The 20,793-nt window shown below is 43.6% G+C and overlaps 1 protein-coding gene across 2 annotated transcripts in view; it reads left to right on the plus strand.

The window, feature by feature from the left end:
- FGD5 (FYVE, RhoGEF and PH domain containing 5) overlaps nt 1–20,793 on the plus strand; it is a 1,722,626-nt gene that overhangs the window by 1,237,516 nt on the left and 464,317 nt on the right. For both annotated transcript variants that reach the window (XM_044078612.1, XM_044078611.1), the window contains exon 6: nt 20,758–20,793. This exon is cut by the window's right edge and continues 116 nt beyond it. In XM_044078612.1, coding sequence (XP_043934547.1) covers nt 20,758–20,793 — 36 coding nt within the window. The remainder of the gene's footprint in view (nt 1–20,757) is intronic.

The following is a 20,793-nucleotide window of genomic DNA, read 5'->3' on the forward strand; positions in this document are numbered from 1 at the left end:
TGCTGGTAAACCAGTCTGGAGGTGGGCCTGTCCTTAACGAAGATAGAAACTCCACCACTCTTAGTATTTCTGACCTCATTTTGTGGTCAGAAAGTGTGGAATGAGGTATAGCCTGGTAAGGCAGGGATGCTCTCCACAACCCTGAATCAAGTTGAGCAGCATGACCTTCAGTTTGCTTTTTGACAGATCTTTTATGTTGGAAGATTTGTATTTGGGACATAGCCTAAAAAGGGCACAGTGGGGAGGCAAGAGCTTTGGCCAAGATCCAGAACCCCAGAGGTGACAGGTGAAGGCCATCTCTGGCAAAGCATCGAGGCCTGTCAACCATGCCATCCCAGGCAGACAGATGTTGGATCCCCTTGGAAAGACACCAGAAACTTAGCTAATTGTTGAAGTCAGTCATTTTCTGTTGGTATTATGGTATAATTCTTGGTGAAGGTAGAATGCTGCTTAGGGCTAGGGTCATACCTGCTGGAGCACATACTCTGGGAACTCAATCATGTCTCTCTTCATATAATCCAGGAAGGTACATCTTAAGTCATTCACACCAACATGGACAATTACAGTCATACTTGTACCTGTTGTGAAGAGCAAAAGTATGTACTTACAATGTATTACTGAAGGTTTCATTAAAACGCTTTTTACTGGTAATTGTGGTGCTGGAATACTGTTATTTGTTATTTTATTGTTTGTCTTTTAGTTTTTCTAGCTTTATCTAAGAGGTGGAACCTTTATCTTTGCTAAACATAAAAGACCCATACACACCTATATGTACAACAATCCATAAAAGGTAATCTTTAAAGAAATATGTAAAAGTAGAAAACACAAAACATTTCACAGTAAAATAAAACTAATTAATCAAAATGTAGTCTACCCATCCCTGACCCTGTAAAAGCATTTGACACCAGAGATATAAAAACTATATGCAAAAACAAAACTAATTAAAAAAACCTACACATACATTTTTAAAAGAAGACTCCAAATCATTATCTTGTTTAGCTGTCTCTAGTTGCCATAGTCTTGACTGAAGACATCTACTTAAACCTGTGATCTCCAAAATGCAGTATTAGACCCTAATACATGCAGGTCTTTATTACGTCACTGAAATGCATTTCTGGCGAACACCTATACATCGATACCTAATCAGTGAAATGATTCACTGAATTTAATAAGGGCAAGGAAATACTTGCCCACAGCGCAAAGTACCAACATCTAATTGGAATCAAATGCTTTGCCCCCCATATCTCCCTAACTGTATATACCAACTCTGAGAACACACTAAAGTGGAAAAAAAAGGGCAAAGTTCTGTTGTTGGCCAACTACATTTTTGCCCTTATTAAATTCAGCAAATCACTTTGCTGATTAGGTGTTGATGTATAGGTGTTCGCTGGAATTGCATTTCGGCAATGTAATATGGACCCATACATGCTGCACCAAGACTCAAAGGTTTAAATGTCCAAGAAATGGTCCAGCTGACAACTTTAGTGCAAACCTACATAAAAAATAAACAGTCCCACCTCGCAGTGGTGGTGCTGCAGTAGCGTTGTCACCTCACAGTTAGACGTTGCCCGTTCGATTCTCAGAGCGTCTTCTGTGTGGCGACATGCGTGAATGGGTGTTCCTTCGCTGAAGGTTGTGCATTAGGCCCGGCAAGCCAGTACGTAAAAATCTACTGCCAATCATTAGTGGACTGGAGTTCCACTGTGGTGACCCCTAACCAGGAAAAGCCGAAAGATACAAACAAACAAACATGCTGCACCAAGGCTCAAAGGTTTAAATGTCCAAGAAATGGTCCACCTGACAACTTTAGTGCAAACCTACATAAAAAATAAACAGTCCCACCTCAAAAGTTGCAAACTTAATAATTAAAAAAATAAATAAAACTAAGCTCTCCACTTACCTTTCCCTGTTAATGGCTTAAATCATACCAAAAGAAAATTCCTAAAAAAAAATCACAAGTTTACCTTCCCTGTTTAAAACTGCACCCACCCAAGCCAATCCAAAAAAAAAAAAAAATGGCTAAAAATTGGATTAAATAAATTAACCCAGGTTAAACTTCAATTATTGTGCTAAGGCCTATTCATAAAACCAGATTCCTACTATAGTAAATACTGCTCCACAGAAGAAATAGTATAGAACCACACCTCTTTGAAATCAGTAGTAAACAAAACTATATACAATACACCATCCCCGGATTCTCTACGCCTTGCACGGCATGCAAGATCGGTGCAGGAGCTCTAACAGGCAATATGTCTGCCATGCGATCCAGGAACAGCCTGCAAGGGTGTGCATGAGCGTTCCTGCACTAGTCCTGCATGGACTAAGCCCCTGTATGCAAATAACCCCATTTGCAGGAGACATCCATGCAAATGAGGTTATTTTGCAACCCAGGAAGCTTGCAACTGGCTGTGCAGGACTAGTGCAATCTGTAGAAATGTACTCGGTTAATAACCGAGTACATTTCTGAAAATTCCAAAACGGAGCTGTGACAGCTCCAAATAAAAGCTGCATGTCTTGTAGTAAGCATGCCAATAGCCAAGTATAAGGCCATTGGCATTGCAAACAGTGAAAAAAATACAAAAGTCAACATTTTTTTTAGCCGATTTCGGCTGTTTAAGCCAAGAGCAGCGGCACACAAACGGGATCGGGGGAAAATAAAATAAACCTAAATTAAGCATTCTAACTAAAATCTGTATTCTGCCATGCAAGTCAATGGCAGGCAGAAGACAACATGGCCAGTGAGTAGTTGTTGCTAAGGGGGGAGGCTCAGTGTGAGACATGTAACTATGCATTAGCAGGCAATCCTATGCAAATGAGGGGAATGATAGTGAATCCCAGTTTTCCCCACCATGTGAGTCAGTGTAGGAGTAGGAATAGCTTGGTGCAAGCCTAGGAGTTAGGTGACATCATGGGGGGGTGTCAGGCATATTGTAAGCAGATTGGAGGCCTGTGGCTTGGGTTTCCTCCCAGCTTAGCACAGCTAAGCTGGGGGGGGGGGGGTCTGAATCTGCCTAACACTCTTTACATTGCCTAAGCAGGTGTGGGCGCTGTGCGCTAGGTTTTAAAGGAAGAAAAAAAAGTTAAACCAGGAAATAGCAGCACTGTGCAAATTTCAGTACTCTGTTTGTGCGGCGATCCCCCGGGCTTAAACAGGAAGGCAATGGGAAGGGAAAACAGCAGTAGGAAGGTTATAAAGGAGAACTAGCATAGCTGGCATGTGAAATGTATCAGAATCAGCCAATTACACAGGCAGGAGACCAGCCCAGCCCAGAACACTACTATAAACTATGCAAACACCTTCCCCTCTTGTTTTTCCCACACTCTACACCACCGGTGTAAACAAACGGGGAACTTTTAACACTCACAACAGCAAAATGATAGGGTCTGCAACAGCTATCATACAGCAACTTGTGGAAGAGGCTGAGTGTGGTGAGGATGTGAATGTTGTCCATCAACCCACAGTGAGGAGACAGAGAAGAGAGTACAGACCCAGGGTAACCTACCAGAGGCTATATGAGCTGGAGATAGTGGAGCGCTATAGGGTGGACAGGGACCTCCTACAGCAAACTGTTGAGCTGTGCCAGTCACGCCTGACACACAGAACTAACAGAGGGGAACCCATCCCAATGGATACCAAGGTATGTGTAGGCCTAAGAATACTAGCTACAGGTACCTTCCAAAAGCCAACTGGGAATATGATCGGGATCTCACAGGCATCAGCATCCAGGGTACTCCACCAGTTCATGAATGCCATGTCAGCACATGTTGGTGAGTACATATATTTCCCCAACACCCTTGAGGCGTTGGCCAGCAATATGCAACTGTTCCACCAAACACCAGAATACCCTGAGGTAGTGGGTGCTATAGACTGCTCACACATATGCATAAGCACCACCCGGTGAGCAGGGCAGGGTCTACATCAACCGCAAGGGCTTCCCCTCCATCAACTGCCAGGTCATGTGCAATGCCCAGGGCATAATAATGAATGTGTGTGCTGGCTGCCATGGAAGCTCTCATGATTCCCACATCTGGCATCTGATGCAGCTTTACCAGAGATTTGCCACTGGGGACATCCCTGATGGTCACCTAGTGGGGTATGCTGAATACGCACTGGAGCCGTGGCTGATGACACCCATCAGAAATGCACACACACCCAAACAAGAACTCCATAATGAGGCACATGCACAAACCAGAATTATAGTAGAGCGTGTGTTTGGGATGCTCAAGTCACAGTTCCAGTGCCTGGACACATCTGGTGGAGCCTTGCAGTACTCACCAGCTACATGTACCCAAATTGTCCTCGTATGTGCCATGCTGCACAATATGATCCCGCAGAAACAGCTGCAGCAGGAACAGCATGGGGCAGGGCCACACAGCCCCCACCATTGCCAAAGCCTGCACAGGCACAGAGTGACTCAGAGGAGGAACAACATGAGCCTTCCCCAGTAGGCAGAAGGAGGTGTGCCTAGTATGCCCTGGCCTTGGCAAAGGGGCAACACATAGCACATACACTGATACAAGAGGGACCCAGGGAATAACACCTCTCTCTGACTCTCATACAGTAAAAGGGATGCCAAACATTACACTACCTGTGCTCAACCATGTGTAGGGAGTGTACTATGTGCATCCGACATAGGCAGCCCTGCAGCACCACCCTCAATACTGGGACACCCACAAGGTAAGTGACTCACACATGCCAGGCAGGGGTGTTCACATACCCAACAACAGTCGCTGCCAGCAGGACAGGTGTAAACAAACACAAACAAAGGCTGTGCTATGGCCTCTGAATGATGCCTATAGGTAACCTCCCCCCCCAGGCCTACACAGACAGACTGCAGCAGGTCAGGCAGTGGGTTGTCAGTTCTGAAGGGTAGGAAGTCTGAAACTAATATGTAGGTAAATAAAAGCTAAGATCTGTAGTACACTGGTATGCCTCTAGGCAGTATGATAGGTAAGACTACAGAATGACATGGAGTACCTGACATATTAGTACAGTCATAGCAAATTTGTATGACAGGTGTGCCCCCCATCCTACATAGAGATGTAGTAACAGTCAGGTGAGCACCCCAATCCTGTGCAGACATGTAGAAATAGTCAGGTGCCCCCCCATCCTATGTAGAAATCTAGTAACAATCAGGTGTGCCCCCCGAAACCTGTTAAGAAATGTAGAAATAGTCAGGTGTGCCCCCCATCCTATGTAGACATGTAGTAACAGTCAGATGTGCCCCCCAATTCCTGTGTAGAAATGTAGAAATAGTCAGGTGTGCCTCCCCCCATCCTACATAGAAATGTAGTAACAGTCAGGTGTGCCCCCAATCCTGTGTATAAATGTAGAAATAGTCAGGTGTGCCCCCCCCCATCCTATATAGAAATGTAGTAACAGTCAATGCCAAGTGATCAACGGATACCCTGCAGAAACAGTATGCTACCTGTAGGTGTACAATACATAGGTCAGCATTGCAGTATAGACTACCTGGACTTGATCCACACATTCAATACAGATGGGCATTCTGGGCACACTCACACACTTAGAGAAATGAAGGCAATGTCAGTTAACAACACAATGAAAGGTCATACTGGGCATGCTCACACACTTAAACACATGAAGGCCATGTCTGCAAACACCAGTGGAAAAGACATATCTGGCAGTCACAGATGTTAATGCAGACACTCCTTAGTATGCACCACACATGCTTTGCACACACAGTGGACAGGAATACAGACATATATATAAGGACAAATACAACTTAAAAAAAACAAAAAATAAAATATTAAAATACCACCAAGACCTCCGATCCAAGAAGTAAGTGAATTTAATAAAACACTTAGCGCCTCGGCTTACACAGCCTTCCAAGAGTGACTTTTGGAAGGCTTTGTAAGCCAAGGTGCTAAGTGTTTTATTAAATTTGCTTACTTCTTGGATCAGTGGTCTTGGTGGTATTTTACTATATCTAAGGACAACACACTATAATAAGCCAAAGGTAGACGTACATAGATGCGTGGAAGAGGGTTACTGTGACAAGGAGCCATCCAGGCATGTCCCACCAGAACACAGCCAAAGGGCCGCAACCACATGAGGTCCACCTATCATTCACAGTAGATACTAGCCACCAGTATATGTCAGCAGTACCGACTATGTGGTGCACATGCTAGCTGTGCAACATGACTGCACAAGGAATGAGTCATCTAGCATCTGTATACACGTACCTGTGAAATATGACCCTGTGTGTGGCCGCATGTGGTGTATCAACCTCTAGATGAATGGGTTATGGCCCATGCACACACACTGCCCTCCCCATAGCCCTACTAAGACAAGGCTGCTGATGTCAACCACTGTGAAATACACATTTGGGAGAGTTGTAGTCCAGTAATCTCTGTGGTGTGTCCCATAACTGCGTACTGCTGTAGTGTGATAAACTAGTTAGGTAAGAGTTCCAATCCCAGACATGGCAACTGTGTGTGTGTGTGTGTGTGTGTGTGTGTGTGTGTGTGTGTGTGTGTGTGTGTGTGTGTGTGTGTGTCTGTCTGTGTAGAGAGCAATGCTTTTTAGGGTAGTCACACTCCCTAAAATTGAAATACTCTACTTTGGTAAGGCTGCTGACGTCATCCAACTAGAAATACACCTCTGGGAAGGCTGTAGCCCAGTAATCTCCATAGCGCGTCCTATAACTGCGTACTGCTGTAGTGTGATAAATTAGTTAGGTAAGAGTTCTAATCCCAGAGTTGGCAAGTGTGTGTGTGTGTGTGTGTGTGTGTGTGTGTGTGTGTGTGTGTGTGTGTGTGTGTGTGTGTGTGTGTGTGTGTGTGTGTCTGTGTAGACAGCAATGCTTTTTAGGGTAGTCACACTCCCTACACTTCAAATGCTCAACTATGACAAGGCTGCTGATGTCATCCACCTAGAAATACACCTCTGGGAAGGTTGTAGCCCAGTAATCTCCGTAGCACATCCTATAACTGCGTACTGCTGTAGTGTGATATATTAGTTAGGTAGGAGTTCTAATCCCAGACTTGGCAAATTTGTTTGTGTGTCTTTCTGACTCTGTCTGTGTGGGGAGCAATGCATTTTAGCCTAGCCACACTCCTTACAATTCAAATGCCCTACTTTGGCAAACCTGCTGATGTCATTCATTGTGAAATACACCTTTGGGGAAGGAGTTCTCCAAGTAATCCCTGTGGTGCATCCTATAACAGCTCCATGCTGTAGTGTGATATAGGCCTCTGTTAGGGGTTCTATACCCACACATGTCGGTTGTGGATGCATTGTGTGTGTGTTTCAATATCTGTGTAGGAAGCAATGCCTTTTAGCCTAGCCACACTCCCTACAATTCAAATGCCCTATTTTGGCAATCCTGCTGATGTCATTCATTGTGAAATACACCTTTACGGAAGGTGTACTCCAGTAATCTAACTGCATAGTCCTGTAGTGTAATAAACTAGTTAGGTAGGAGTTCTAATCCCAGCATGACAGGGGTGTGCATTTGTAATTCGTATCCTGTGTGGAGGTGGTTGTGAGTGTGTAACAACCGGGCCCAATGTGGAACTGGTTTTGGAAATTTCTTATATGGTTCCCCTAGTATATATCGCAATGTCCACGGTACAGGGATAACAGATGTGAAAAAGCCGAGAGGCTGGGGTGCAGATCCATAACCATACATGTGACATAAAGGACAGGCAAACACAGTTAGCAACACCAGTATTACCCAGAGAACACTCTCAACCCATGTCTCATACACACACACACACACACACACACACACACTTGCTTAGGTATCAACCAATATGTTGGTAGTACACTGCATATTGCCCACTGATAGTAACTCTAGAGTGATTGCAGTGGGCTACAGAGGGCATGGCACCCTGTCCATCTGTCCAAAAGGCACATACATGCAGACAGTGCACCTTCCCCATGTTCCCCACTGGACACCTGAAAAATGTGTGGTACCATCAAACGTGACCCACAAAGGACATACCATGCCTGAAAACATGCCCTGTATGGACAGATGCCACTGCCACCAGGGAATGATGTTAGCATGCTGTCAATGTAGGTGCAGGGTAAACCTGCTGTCCATTATCTGTTCCCACCACAGGAGGTGAAGACTGGCACATTTGATGATAATATGTGTACACAACATGGGCCAGACACCCCAGGTACAGTTACATATGTCACTGTACATGCATGTGGGAGGTGTGCACATCCCAGACACCATCCATGTCATGGACTAAGGAACACATACATGGCAAGCAATGCACAGCATTGGCCACACACAGTAGTTACCCAGGTGACTGGATGGTGGATACAATACTCACCTGTGTGGGCAAATCCAGAAACTACACCCCTTAGCCACAATGCACACCATTGTCATGTGGCCTGATGCCAAGGTATACCCATCACCCACCTAGCCTTGTATAGCCATCTGGCACAGTCGACCACCACACACCTGTGAAGAAATGCACCCATCTATGTCAGTACTGGCACCATGTGTGTGTGTGTGTGTGTGTGTGTGTGTGTGTGTGTGTGTGTGTGTGTGTGTGTGTGTGTGTTGTATGATGCGTATGATTACATTCACACTCACTACAACCCCCACTGGCATACTGAAGCATGCTGTCTGATGTCAGACACCTCCCCATACCCTTTGCCCATATAACCTCCATATGACCCCTGTGGTGCATGTGATACCTGTACAGTAATGTGTTGTGGCAGTCTCACTAGTGATGAGTTGTATTCCTGGCCCTGCCAAGTATGTCAATGTGTGTGCATCCCTGTGAGAGTGTGGCTGTGTTGTCACTGGCACTTGTTCATGTGGACAGGCATGTACTACACCTACCGTTTAGCTACCATATCCCTGTTGCAGATGTCACTCACCATCACATATACGTTCTGAGGGCTCCTCACCATGTAACCTATGTGGTGCATCCGAAATGTGATAGCACTACATAGTCTTCAGGGGTTTGATACTCTGTGCTGGTAGGTGTGTGACACAAACATGCTTAGGCTTTACTCTCCCACCCCTCTGTGACTTGTCTTTGACTCTGTCTGCCTCTCTCACTCCCTCTCTGGTGGATGTGGTGACCTACATCTGCTTTGCTTAGGCAGCAGCATGTGTATTTTAAGTGATGCTCATAATTAGCTGAAGGCGTCTGCATGAATTGCAGCCCTCCTGTAACTGATTTCATGTGGAACAGCTGTGGTAACATTCTCATAGCCAATTGCACGGAAACACACATCTAGGAACATCATGTTGGTGTTGGGCCTTTCCATTTCCTGTGAGCAGGAACTCAATCTGTTGTTTGGCAAACAGCATCTCAGCTGGATTGGGGATTTAACAACATACACTGTGGAAACAGGGCAACACACAGGAGGGGGATATGCCTGACCTGACTACAGACTGTAAGTGCTGATATACTGCATTTGGAGTAATGTTAGTTTAACAGTGCGTGTGTGGATATGGCTGTCCTACATGTTGCAATACCTGCCATATCTGTGCTCTGTGTATGAGGAATCCCCATCTGTAGGGTCATCTGCAGACTGGGCAGTGTGTAGTGCCTTTATTTTCATGTGTTACCCACAGAGCACCTATCTGTGAACTGCAGAAGGTAGTGTGAGGATTGCAGTCTGTAGATGGTGGAACTGTGACAGTTACTGACTTCATATCCCTCATAAGACATATGTTGCAACAAACCATGTTACAACAGTAAATATATGAGTTTATCACAGCAACATGTCAATATTGGCCCTGTGTATGTGCTTTCAGCCACACCTCTGTCAACCTTTGTACATATATCAAGCATTAAGAGGTGCATATGTGCTGTACACCATAATTAGTGACATCATATCTGATAACAGGCCAGTGAGATATCAGACTGCTACACATGTTATGTACAGTAGGAGTTATATTTGATGACATAACCTGGACATTCTGTGGTTGTGTGTACAGTACTGAGGTCTGTGTACTTATAGTGAATGTCAACAGTGTGTGTAATGTTAATATGTACTTTGGCCTGTGTACAGACTGTGGTAGATGTCATTGTTCTTGGTCCCATCCTATCTGATGTTACATGCTGCTCCAGTGTATGTTACCATATCGGCTTACATGTTTGTAGGGCCATACACACACATGTCCCATACCACAGACAGGCATCAGACCACACTGTGTAGCGGCCCAGTATATGTGTGGTTTATGTGTGAGTGGCATATATGAGGATGGTATTGAACACATAGTCCATATACTGTAATAATATGCTAGTGTACCATATGTGGCTGTGGCTGTGTTTACACTGGATGTAGCTATGCACTGTCACACAGGTGTATCTTACCCTGTGCTGTGACATGGCTGTACAGCCTGCTATATATGCAGGTACATGTGCATTCCCCCATAGGAAATGTAGGCTAGTGTTGAGCCAGCCTGCCTGTAGCCTGTGCAGTGCTTTGTTACATGCCTAGCAGCTTAGTGTACTTACCCAGTGAGATGTCATGTCCAGATACTTGCCAGATGTACTGCTGCCAGGCCTCACTTAACAGTCATGTATGCCAGACAGAGCAGTGGGATGCTGTACAGATGTATGTCAATATCTAGTGGGTAGTATGTGGCCATGGCACCTCTGTACCAGCGGTTAGTATGTGTCAGGACAGACAGGGGTGTGTGAATGCATAACCTATGGGGGCATATGTATACCAGTAGTTGCGTACTATACCCATCTACATGGGTGTTAACATCCACATTGTCAGGCTTGGACCACATGTTTTGCACTAAGGGGTTTTGTGTATACCTCTAGACTGTCCAGAGTTTATCAAAATGTCCACATATATTGGCCAATACCTCTGCTATAGTTCACAGTAGTATTAGGTGCTAGCAGCGGTACTGCACTATGATGTCCTTAGGATGTTTGTCAGTAGTCAATGGTGCACATGTGAAAAGCAGATGTGACCTCCCACACACACCGTGTCTGTGAAGACAATCACTATTACAGTAGCAATAGTCTACTGATATACCTGCTAGACATACCTGACATCCCCTTGCACTACGTAATTGGGACTATAGGGGCTGAGGTAGGTCTACACTCCATGCTCAGGGCATATGGTGGAAATATATGTATATATAATTATCCAGATATCTATATAGATATATACACATATACATATCGACATATACAGATGGGTATGTATATGTACATAGATATACATATACACACCCAGATATATACATATACAGAGTAATATATGGCTATACCTATACATATACTGTTACATATGCACATATATGTATATCACGCTGCCATTCCTGCCAACAGTCCACTGCTATTGTATCCCCCACACATATGGTGGGGCTGGGGCCATATATGTGTGGGCTTCACCTACACCATACATGTGTGCTCATATGCACTCCAGAGGCCAGTGTATGTAACAGTAGTATATGCCCTGTATTATTGAGTCTGGGGGGGTGCACCATAAATAACCTAGGCTGTTACAATATGTGGGGTTATCAGGTGTGAGCTGCCTTATGGTATCTGGATGTACAGTATCATACAATTCACCTATATTGACATTACTTACATAAATTGGGTTAATGCAAGCCTACTGCCTCCTGCCATACAGACTGTTTTGTTTATCAGTGTGCTTGTGATGGTGTCAGTTATGCCTTGTTAAGCAACAGTTACATCCCATTTGGTCAACTGAAGTCTTTACCACCTACTGATTGTGTAGAGAGTGTAGCTAGAGGCTGCTGAACTTACCTGCATTACTTACTGTTGATTCTTTGGTATCCTGTGGCCCAATCTGTCTTTACTGTTGTACTATTTGAAGGGCTTGGCCTGGACAGCAACACTTGTGAACCTTTCCAGACTACTGTATTAGTATAACTGTTTCACAGTTGCATTACTCTGTTTATATAGATGTCAGTGTCTGAACCGCTATATGACATGGCATATAAATCTGTAATAGTACACAAATAACGGTTTTCCATTTCTGCAGACCTGCGTGTGGTGTTTTATCCTATGACCTCTCTGTGGTTATATGTTGCAGGAATGACTGTCATTTGTATGGGTGGCTCATCCAGTGTCCAGTCATTAAGGTGTTAACTGTAAGCATAGTGGCTGTTCCATATTGTGTGCACCTACTACATAAGTATCTTACTGTACATATCTCTGCATGTGTATGTGTAGTCACATGTATACATATATATATGTATATATATATATATATATATATATATATATATATATATATATCTGTATCTACATATATGTGTCTGTGTATATCTATCCTGGGGATGTTGATAGCTTCCCCTATTTACATTTCCTGTGGGAGCCAGACTGTACTGCATGATATGTTACCAGTACCAGCCTGACATCATACAGGTGGGATGTAGTACTGTTAACATCTTGCGCCCTTGTCTTGTCAGGTCCTGGTTATGAGATCTGCAACACTTGGTAGTGTATTGCAGGGCGGACGTGTTTGGCTGTGGGGGGATGGGTATACCCATTCGTACAAGATGTATATTGTTTGGGGCCTCTCAACCCCATTAACAGTGCATGTGGACATATATATTTTAGTTAATCTCCCATTGATATCTACACATATATGTCCATATACACCTATATAGATATATATATATATATATATATATATCTACTTACATATATATAGCTATGTCCGTATATACCTACATAGATATATATCTGCTTACATATATGTAGCTTGCTGTGTATATGTTGACATATAGTTGTAGACATGTATATGTGTTGATGTACCCATTTGCATGTATATATGTTCAGATATATTTATATATATGTATATATATATATATATATATATATATATATATATATATATATATATATATATATATACATCTACATATATAGATATGTTGTATCTGTTTAGATATTAATATATTTACACACACACATACATCTAAATGGTGTAATACATTCTCTGTACTGTTTAATGTCTGGGCTGGATGATATGTTTGTGAAAACATCAGGGTTATGTATATCTGGCATGGCTTAGTGGTAAATAACTTTGTCTGTGGTGTGTGGGGCCCTTGGTTCAAACCTTGCAGAGGCTCTTTATTTTGTTGCTGGGCAGAACACGGGCCGTTGGATACAGAGTGATTAAGGCACTTTAAAGCAGTTGTAAGTGGTTTGCAAGGGTTTGCATGGAGGTAAGCACTGCTAACTTCCAGTTACAGTTTCTTATACTCAGTTAGCTTCTGTATTGCTTAACCTGTGCAGGCATTGCTTACCCCTATGCAGACAGGCTTAAACCCGCTGACTGCTGCTTAAAAGTGCTTACTCCCACTTACCCCCGAGCTAATTTCTTTAAAAGAAAAGAGGGTTGATAGGAAAGTGGTGAAAAAGGGGCACAAAGAGGGGTAGGGAAAATAGGGATGTGCAGGAAGGGTGTAGGGAAGGTCCATAGCTGCCCATTTCTTCTACAGCAACATCTGTGCATATACACTGAATTTTGAGGTAGGTTTGGACACTCAAAACCCTGGAAGAGGAGTGAGGATAACAGTAATAAGCTGTGATGCCAATCAGACCGGATTACATGTGTCCAGTGGACACGTGTGCAAAATGGACAGCTATGTATGGGGTGAGATTTTTTTGTGGGAACAGATTGCCCTTTTTTTTTTTCAGGTGAGAGTGGGATGTTGGGGAGGGTTAGTAGGTATATTTGGGAAGGTAGGTTGGGTAGGTTAACAGACAAGACAAACAAGACGCATACTGGGGCGGTATATGACACATGTGCAGGGGTAAACACCTTGATGGGAAGGGGTGTTGGGATATCGGAAGCCCACAAGCCCCCTAGTGGTAACAGTGGGACTGAGGTCCCCACCCATGGGTAGTCACCACTGCACCTTCACAGCCCAGAAGGTGGCTGTGCTGGGGGCTGAGTCGCAGAGCCAGGCTGACTCTCTAATTGTGACACGTGGCCCTCAAGTTGGCGTAGAAGATCACCAAACTGCTCGTTGATCACTCTACACACCACAACCTCAACCTGGCGATGGGTGATAGGTGTCTGTCTGTGCCCACTCCCAGGGAGGGCGAGCCCCATCCCATGAGGCAGTTCCACCCGAAGGTGGTGCAGGACCAACGGACAGGGAGGTCCCGGGTTGGGCCCCAGACATGCTGATGCCCGAGGCTATGACCAGCTGAGGTGGGATAGGTGGGTCCACTGGGACCGGCCTTCCCAAGCGTGCTATAGTGTTTACATTTCATCATCATTTGTGGGTTAGTAATAGTCAACACATTCCAGGGTTAGGTATAAAAGCATGCATAGATATTCCCATTAACCCAGACACCAGATATGGAACAGTTGCATAGCAAATGGAACACATGCATATATGGGACCACAGTGGTAATAAGAACAGCATGCAGGTACATTGATGGCACCATGCCACCAATGTTGGAATAATTCAGTATAGCATATGCATGAGAACCATTAACAATTTATCAAACAATTGGACATTAACTCCAAGAAGAGCTAAACCCAAACATAAAACTACTGTTTAATCTCAGCCTTACCACAGGATATGTACCAAAAGAGTGGTGTACAGCAACAGTGGTCCTTCTCCACAAAGGTGGTGCCTCAATGGATCCTGGAAACTATCGCCCCATAAGCCTGACTAGCTTGGTCTGCAAAGCTATGAAAAGGATCATCATGGACCTCATAAAAAAAGATATTGGGGACCTACAGACACTGGATCCTACTCAGTTTGGCTTTGTTAAGGGCAGATCCTGCCTCTTAAACCTGGTCAATTTCTATGAAACAGTCACCAAGGCCATTGACGAGGGGAAGGTGGTCCACACAGCCTACCTGGAACTCGCAAAAGCCTTCGATACAATACCCCACTCGGGCATTATAGATAAGCTCACCAGCTTAAATATAAACCCCTATGTCACTAGATGGGTTGCAAACTGGCTCAAGGACAGAACCCACATGGTTAGAATTACTGGAGCCATGTCAGACTCCAAACCAGTTACAAGTGGCGTCCCACAAGGCTCAGTCCTGGGACCTCTCCTGTTCGGTATATATTTCTCGGAGGTACAGGCCAACACGGAAGGACTGTGGCTGACCAAGTTCGCAGATGACTGCAAACTGGGTGCTATAATCGACTCTCCAGCCGACACAAGCATCCTCCCTCATAGAAACAGACAACTGGTGCCAGAGCCATGGCCTCAAGCTAAACGCCAAAAAGTGTATAGTCATCCCCTTTGGCAAAACAAAGTTCCCACAAATTACCACATAGGTGGTAATCCATTAATCTGGAAGAAGTAATTAGGGACCTGGGGACCCAAGTTGATAGCAATCTCTCATTTGACAACCACGTGGCCAAAGTGGTTAGAAAAACATTTTATATAGCCCACCTAATCATGAAGGGATTCACATCTAGATCAGGGGAGGTCATCGTGCCTCTTTACTCATCCCTCATCAGGCCCATAATTGAGTACAATGCCCTTGGGATGTACCTTACCAGACACCTGCAGCAACTGGAAAGACCCCAAAAGTACCTCACCAAGAGGATCAAAGGGCTCACACAGATGCCATATGCTGCCCGGTTAAAGAAACTCCAGCTCTACTCAGTGGCATACCGCCTGCTCAGAGGCGATCTGTGCCTGACATATAAAGCCATGTCAAACCCAGAATTAATGGACATGCTGCACCTCAGAAAATCAAATCCCATCGAGCTACGCCGAGAGACTTGAACCTCAGCACTGAAATAAATAGGACATGCTGGAGGGACAGATTCATAACCCAGAGGCTCCCTTCACTCTGGAATAAAATCCCAGTCCAGGTTAGGCAGAGTCCCTCATTGACTCTCTTCAAGAGGAATCTTGATGAGTGGATGGGGGATCGTAGGTTTACCCTGGGTATCACTTCTGTGTCACTGTTAGACAGAGGCACAGTATACTAACCTCGAAAAAGGGCATAGCAAAATTCATTTAAAATGGGTGGCGAAAGCCAAACACACTCTGGCTAGGCTTATAAATGCCCTAGGGCAGATAGCCTAGTATAAACCTATGAACCCTATGAACATAGGTGTCATTACGTACTGGTTGGAGTGGGTATGTTGATTATTGTTGGAGATGTGGTGGGAGGAAAAAGGTGTCAATTAGCAATTCGTATATTCCTGTAGTCCACATTACTTTCCTAGTCAGTGCTGTTATCTGTACCTTACAAGTCTTACTACACTACCCGATAGCCTTAGTTTGGACGATGATATGGCTGTCGTCATCATTACACATGAACCGGTATTACGTGCAGTGTACACCTCTTACCTGGTATACCTGTGGAGGGAATGTTTGTTAACACTAACTAACTGTACACATACTCCTGGATTCTGGGTTGATGTTTTGCACTATACTATCCAACTCTTCCTGCACAGACTCTGGCCATGTGTTGACCACATGCTGGTGTGCCTGGACATATTTAGAATATTGCCTTCTTCTACCTTTAGTGACCTGACACACACATATACATGCTTTCCTATACAGTTATATTATGTAGCACAGTGTGGTTGACAGTGACCAGTGATACTTTATTATTCAGAGAAACTGCAACACTCACAATCCCCTACAATACCAGACTGAACAATACCAATGCAGGTTATAATGGTCTGTATTTCACAGCACAGTGTTCGTATCCAACGTACCTGTGGGAGCAATGCCTGTTAGCACTACCTGACTGTTGCCATACATTTCAGATTACACATTAGTATTATGCACATACATCTCACTCTGTTACTGTACACACTCTGGTCACAGCTTGACAACATGGGAGTGTAGATAGGACATGCTTGACATATTACTCTCCTAACAGTTTTGGTGGTTGCTACAGTGACAGGTGTGTTCTCATAGATGTTTGCCAATCACTTGTATTCCCTATTTGCTGGGTAAACATCTGGGATCATCCCACAGACTTACCAGGGGGACAGGCACCAGATATGGGCACATATACTGGACATTCTGGCCTCATCTGTACAGTTGTGGGGTATGAATCTGTATACAGCCTAATTCCACTCCCAGGAATCACACCATGGCTGTGTCTGCTACAACTTAAACACTGTCCATCACAGTTTTGTCTGCTATATAGATATTGATGTACATCTCCTATCTGCTTTCTGTCTTATTAATCCCCTGTGCTTTTGCATTCTGACCTTGTATTACAACACTCTTATACAGATTTCCTAGACAATTTTATGTTGTAGGACAGTGTGGGTGACAGTGATGTGCAATACCTCATTATTCAGAGCAACTGCATATCATTCTTGTATTTCTGGGCACAGTGTTGGTATCTGACAGACCTGTGGGGGGAATGTTTATTAGCACTACCTGAATGTTCCCACACACAGTACCAGGTTCCACATTACTATTATGCACATACATCTCACTCTGTTACTGTACACACTCTGACCACAGCTTGACAAGTTGGGGTGTAAATGGGAAATACATGGCTTCTTAGTCACATAAGGTATTGGGGAGTTGCTAGTGTGCCAGATTTGCTCTCATAGCTGTGTGTCAATCAGTTGTATTTCCTGATTGCTGCCTATATGTCTGGGATCATCCCACTGATTTCCCAGGGGGACAGGTTGATAGGCAACATATATGGGCAACTTTAATAGACATTCTGGACATATCTGTACAGTTGTGGGGAATGATTCTGTATGCAGACTACTACCACTGGCCAGATTTGAACCGTGGCTGTGTGTGCTAAAAAAACAACAGTTCACAGCCCATTTGCATGTGCTATTCATTTTTTGTTGTGTGCATTTTCCCTGTTTACTATCTATGTGTCTCTCAGTTGTACTAAATGGCGTCTGGGGATTACACCTGTCATATACAGGTATTCCTACACATTCAATTTATGGTGCATAGTGTGGGTAACAGTGCTTAATACTACAGTACTATTACATGATTGCATATCTACATTACTGTATACCAGTGTATACATATGTAGTCCAGCAGTTAGACCTGTTTTGTCAGGTTGTTACACTTTTATTGACTTGCAAACAATATGAGACTCTTACTGCCATATTCTGTAGTGTATGCAGTACTTGCCTTGAACAATACAGGTTTTATACTAGCAATTAATTTACTACTACTTTTATTTTTATTTACTATGACAGTAAATGCATGAGTATTACTGACCTGCCTTGCATCGCATCCTTGCCAGGCAACTGATGTGGGCCTCCTGGTTCGCGGCCCACTCCATTGCAGTTGTGGGTGACATAAGAGGAATATTTAGCCATACCTATCCATGATACACCTGAGCTGGCAATTATTACACACATACTGGGGTGATACTTACACACATCTGGAACATCCCCTGCTGCTCTAATTTCTTGGATACACTCCTCCAGGAGGTCCCCCTTATGCCGCTTCAGGTCAGCATAGTGGTGCCTGACCTGCTTACCAGTTCAGGGTATGCCAGTGGCACTGGTGAGGTCATGGGTGAGATGGTCCCAGGCCTCCGCCTTATATTGGTAGCCCTGGTACTGGCCCTGCAGCAGTCTGTGAGCATGGTCTTTAACTAGGAGTCCTGCCATGACCTTGGACTCCTGGATGCACCAGCACTGCTCCCAGAAGCACACACCTTCTCCCCTTACTGCCATAGTGCAGTATGGGATGAGATGTATTCCCGCCTCTTGGGTTTAAGTAGGGCTGATTTCCTGCCCTTTTCCATGATTGGCCGGTTTTGAAAAGGCTAAGCTATGGACAAACCTGCTTACCTAGGGTTGGCATTGTTTAAAGGGGTATACCACTGGGCACATTGAGTTAGCTTGTCTACACATTGCTTGCACCTCCTAAGCTGGCCTGTGCAATGCTTAGCATTGCTTATAATAGACTTTTGCATTATATTTCCTTTTGGGCATTGATTTCTTATTCATTGCATCTTATATATCTGCCAGGTATCCACGATTAATGTGTACATACACTCTATGGGGTCCTTGTGTTTTATTGGGTACTTCAACACTATATTACAATTACACCTCACTTCTGGGCTTACTGCTGTACTCCAGTTCACATATTTATGTTATGTAGTGGGTTATGTAACATATAACTTTATACTGATTCCTTTCACAGGTTCAGTTTGGTTTTACTATGGGGAGGACTTGTTTGTTGATACCTCATTCTTCTGTACTTCCATGATGGCTTGGTGATTAACTACTGTGACTATGGTGTATGGGGTCCTGGGTTCAAGACCTGCATATTTGTTTATTTTCTTGATGGCCAGAACAAGGGATACAGAGTGATTAAGGCACTTTTGAGTATTTATAAGCGGGTTTGCTAACCTGCCGTTACATCTGCTTACAGAGAGTTAGCTTTACAATTGCTTAACCAGTGTAGGCATTGCTTACTGCCATGCAAATGGGCTTACACCCGCTAACTAATGCTTAAATATGCTTACTACTGCTTATTTGTGCTTAAACCTGCTTACTAGTGCCTTATTCATTATGACACTGACACCTCACATGTGCATTTATTGCAGTACTCCAGTTCATAAAAATATGTTATTTAGTGGTTTATGCAACATAAATATTACTCATAACAAGCTTTGCCATGGAAAATGGAATCTGCTGCAGTGGGACTCAAACTGGGAATGCCTGCTCATAAGGTGAATGCTCTGCCCACTACACTATTGCTATGCTGCTTCATTTGCATATATCTTCATTGTTATCCTCTTCAGCCATTTAAGCTACATTAACAATAGCTAAGCAATGGGCACACCCTCGCACCTACAGTTAGCTTTAATCTGATTTAAAAAATAAATAAATAAAAGGGTTTCTTCATTTTATTTATATGTACTGTTGCTGTTGTACACATGGGGAACTGTTGATGGGGATATGCGGACACCTATGAGTGGTCTCGCTCATTTCTTAGCCCTTTCTGCTGTTCTGCATTGCGGGGGGTGTATATTCTGAGGGCTGTGCCCTCAGACATGCCCCCTACACTCTTACATGCTCCATGTAAGATTAGGAGCTCAGGCAGAGTGCCTCATTATTATGCATGGCGCACTGCTGTCCTGCTCCTAAACGGTTGCTTCTGTGCAGGACTAAGCTAGTCCTGCACGGAAGATTAGTAAATCTGGGGGCATATGTCCAACCATAAGAGAATAAAAGAAGGTTATTAGATTCAAGCTAGAATATGATCAAAAAGGGTGATCCAGAGTTCAGTAAAGTGGGGGTGGAGTGTTTGGGAAAAGCTTAGCTATTTATGAGCAAGAAGGTGTTTGGTAGCTAGGTATTTAAATCCATCCCATGTGAGCAAGGTTCTGTCTTTCCACTTAAGTGTAATGTAGTATTTGAGTAAGGAAAAAAGTGAAACTAATACACGTGACTGCAGTTCAGACAAACATATGGCATATTTGTACATAGTTTGTTGTTGTACTTATATGTATATTCTCTAGTGTATTACTGTTATTTCATCACTCTTACTGTGATGTTGTTTACACTGATTATATGTTAAAATTGAATTTGTAATAAAAAGATTTTTTTACAAAAAAACTATATAAAATACAGAAAAAAATGATACATGGAATATGTTGGGGTATGGACTCTGATAAATGAAATATGCTCATGGTTATGCATTACATAATACATGTGTTGCTTTTGCTAGTATTTGCTAAAAAGGCAATCAGGAGTTGCCCTTCAGTTTGTTTAGTAATATTACATGACAAAAATATTGCCTTTTCCCATTATAGCAGTAGGACTGGATGTAGCACTAAGAATAACTAGTGACCTACATGTGTGTTTGCAGGATTTACGAGAATCCATAAGTACAGCAACTGATGAA

The sequence above is a fragment of the Protopterus annectens genome, chromosome 7.part1 (genome assembly GCF_019279795.1).
Source record: "Protopterus annectens isolate FY-2018-M chromosome 7.part1, PAN1.0, whole genome shotgun sequence".
NCBI lineage: Eukaryota > Metazoa > Chordata > Ceratodontiformes > Protopteridae > Protopterus > Protopterus annectens.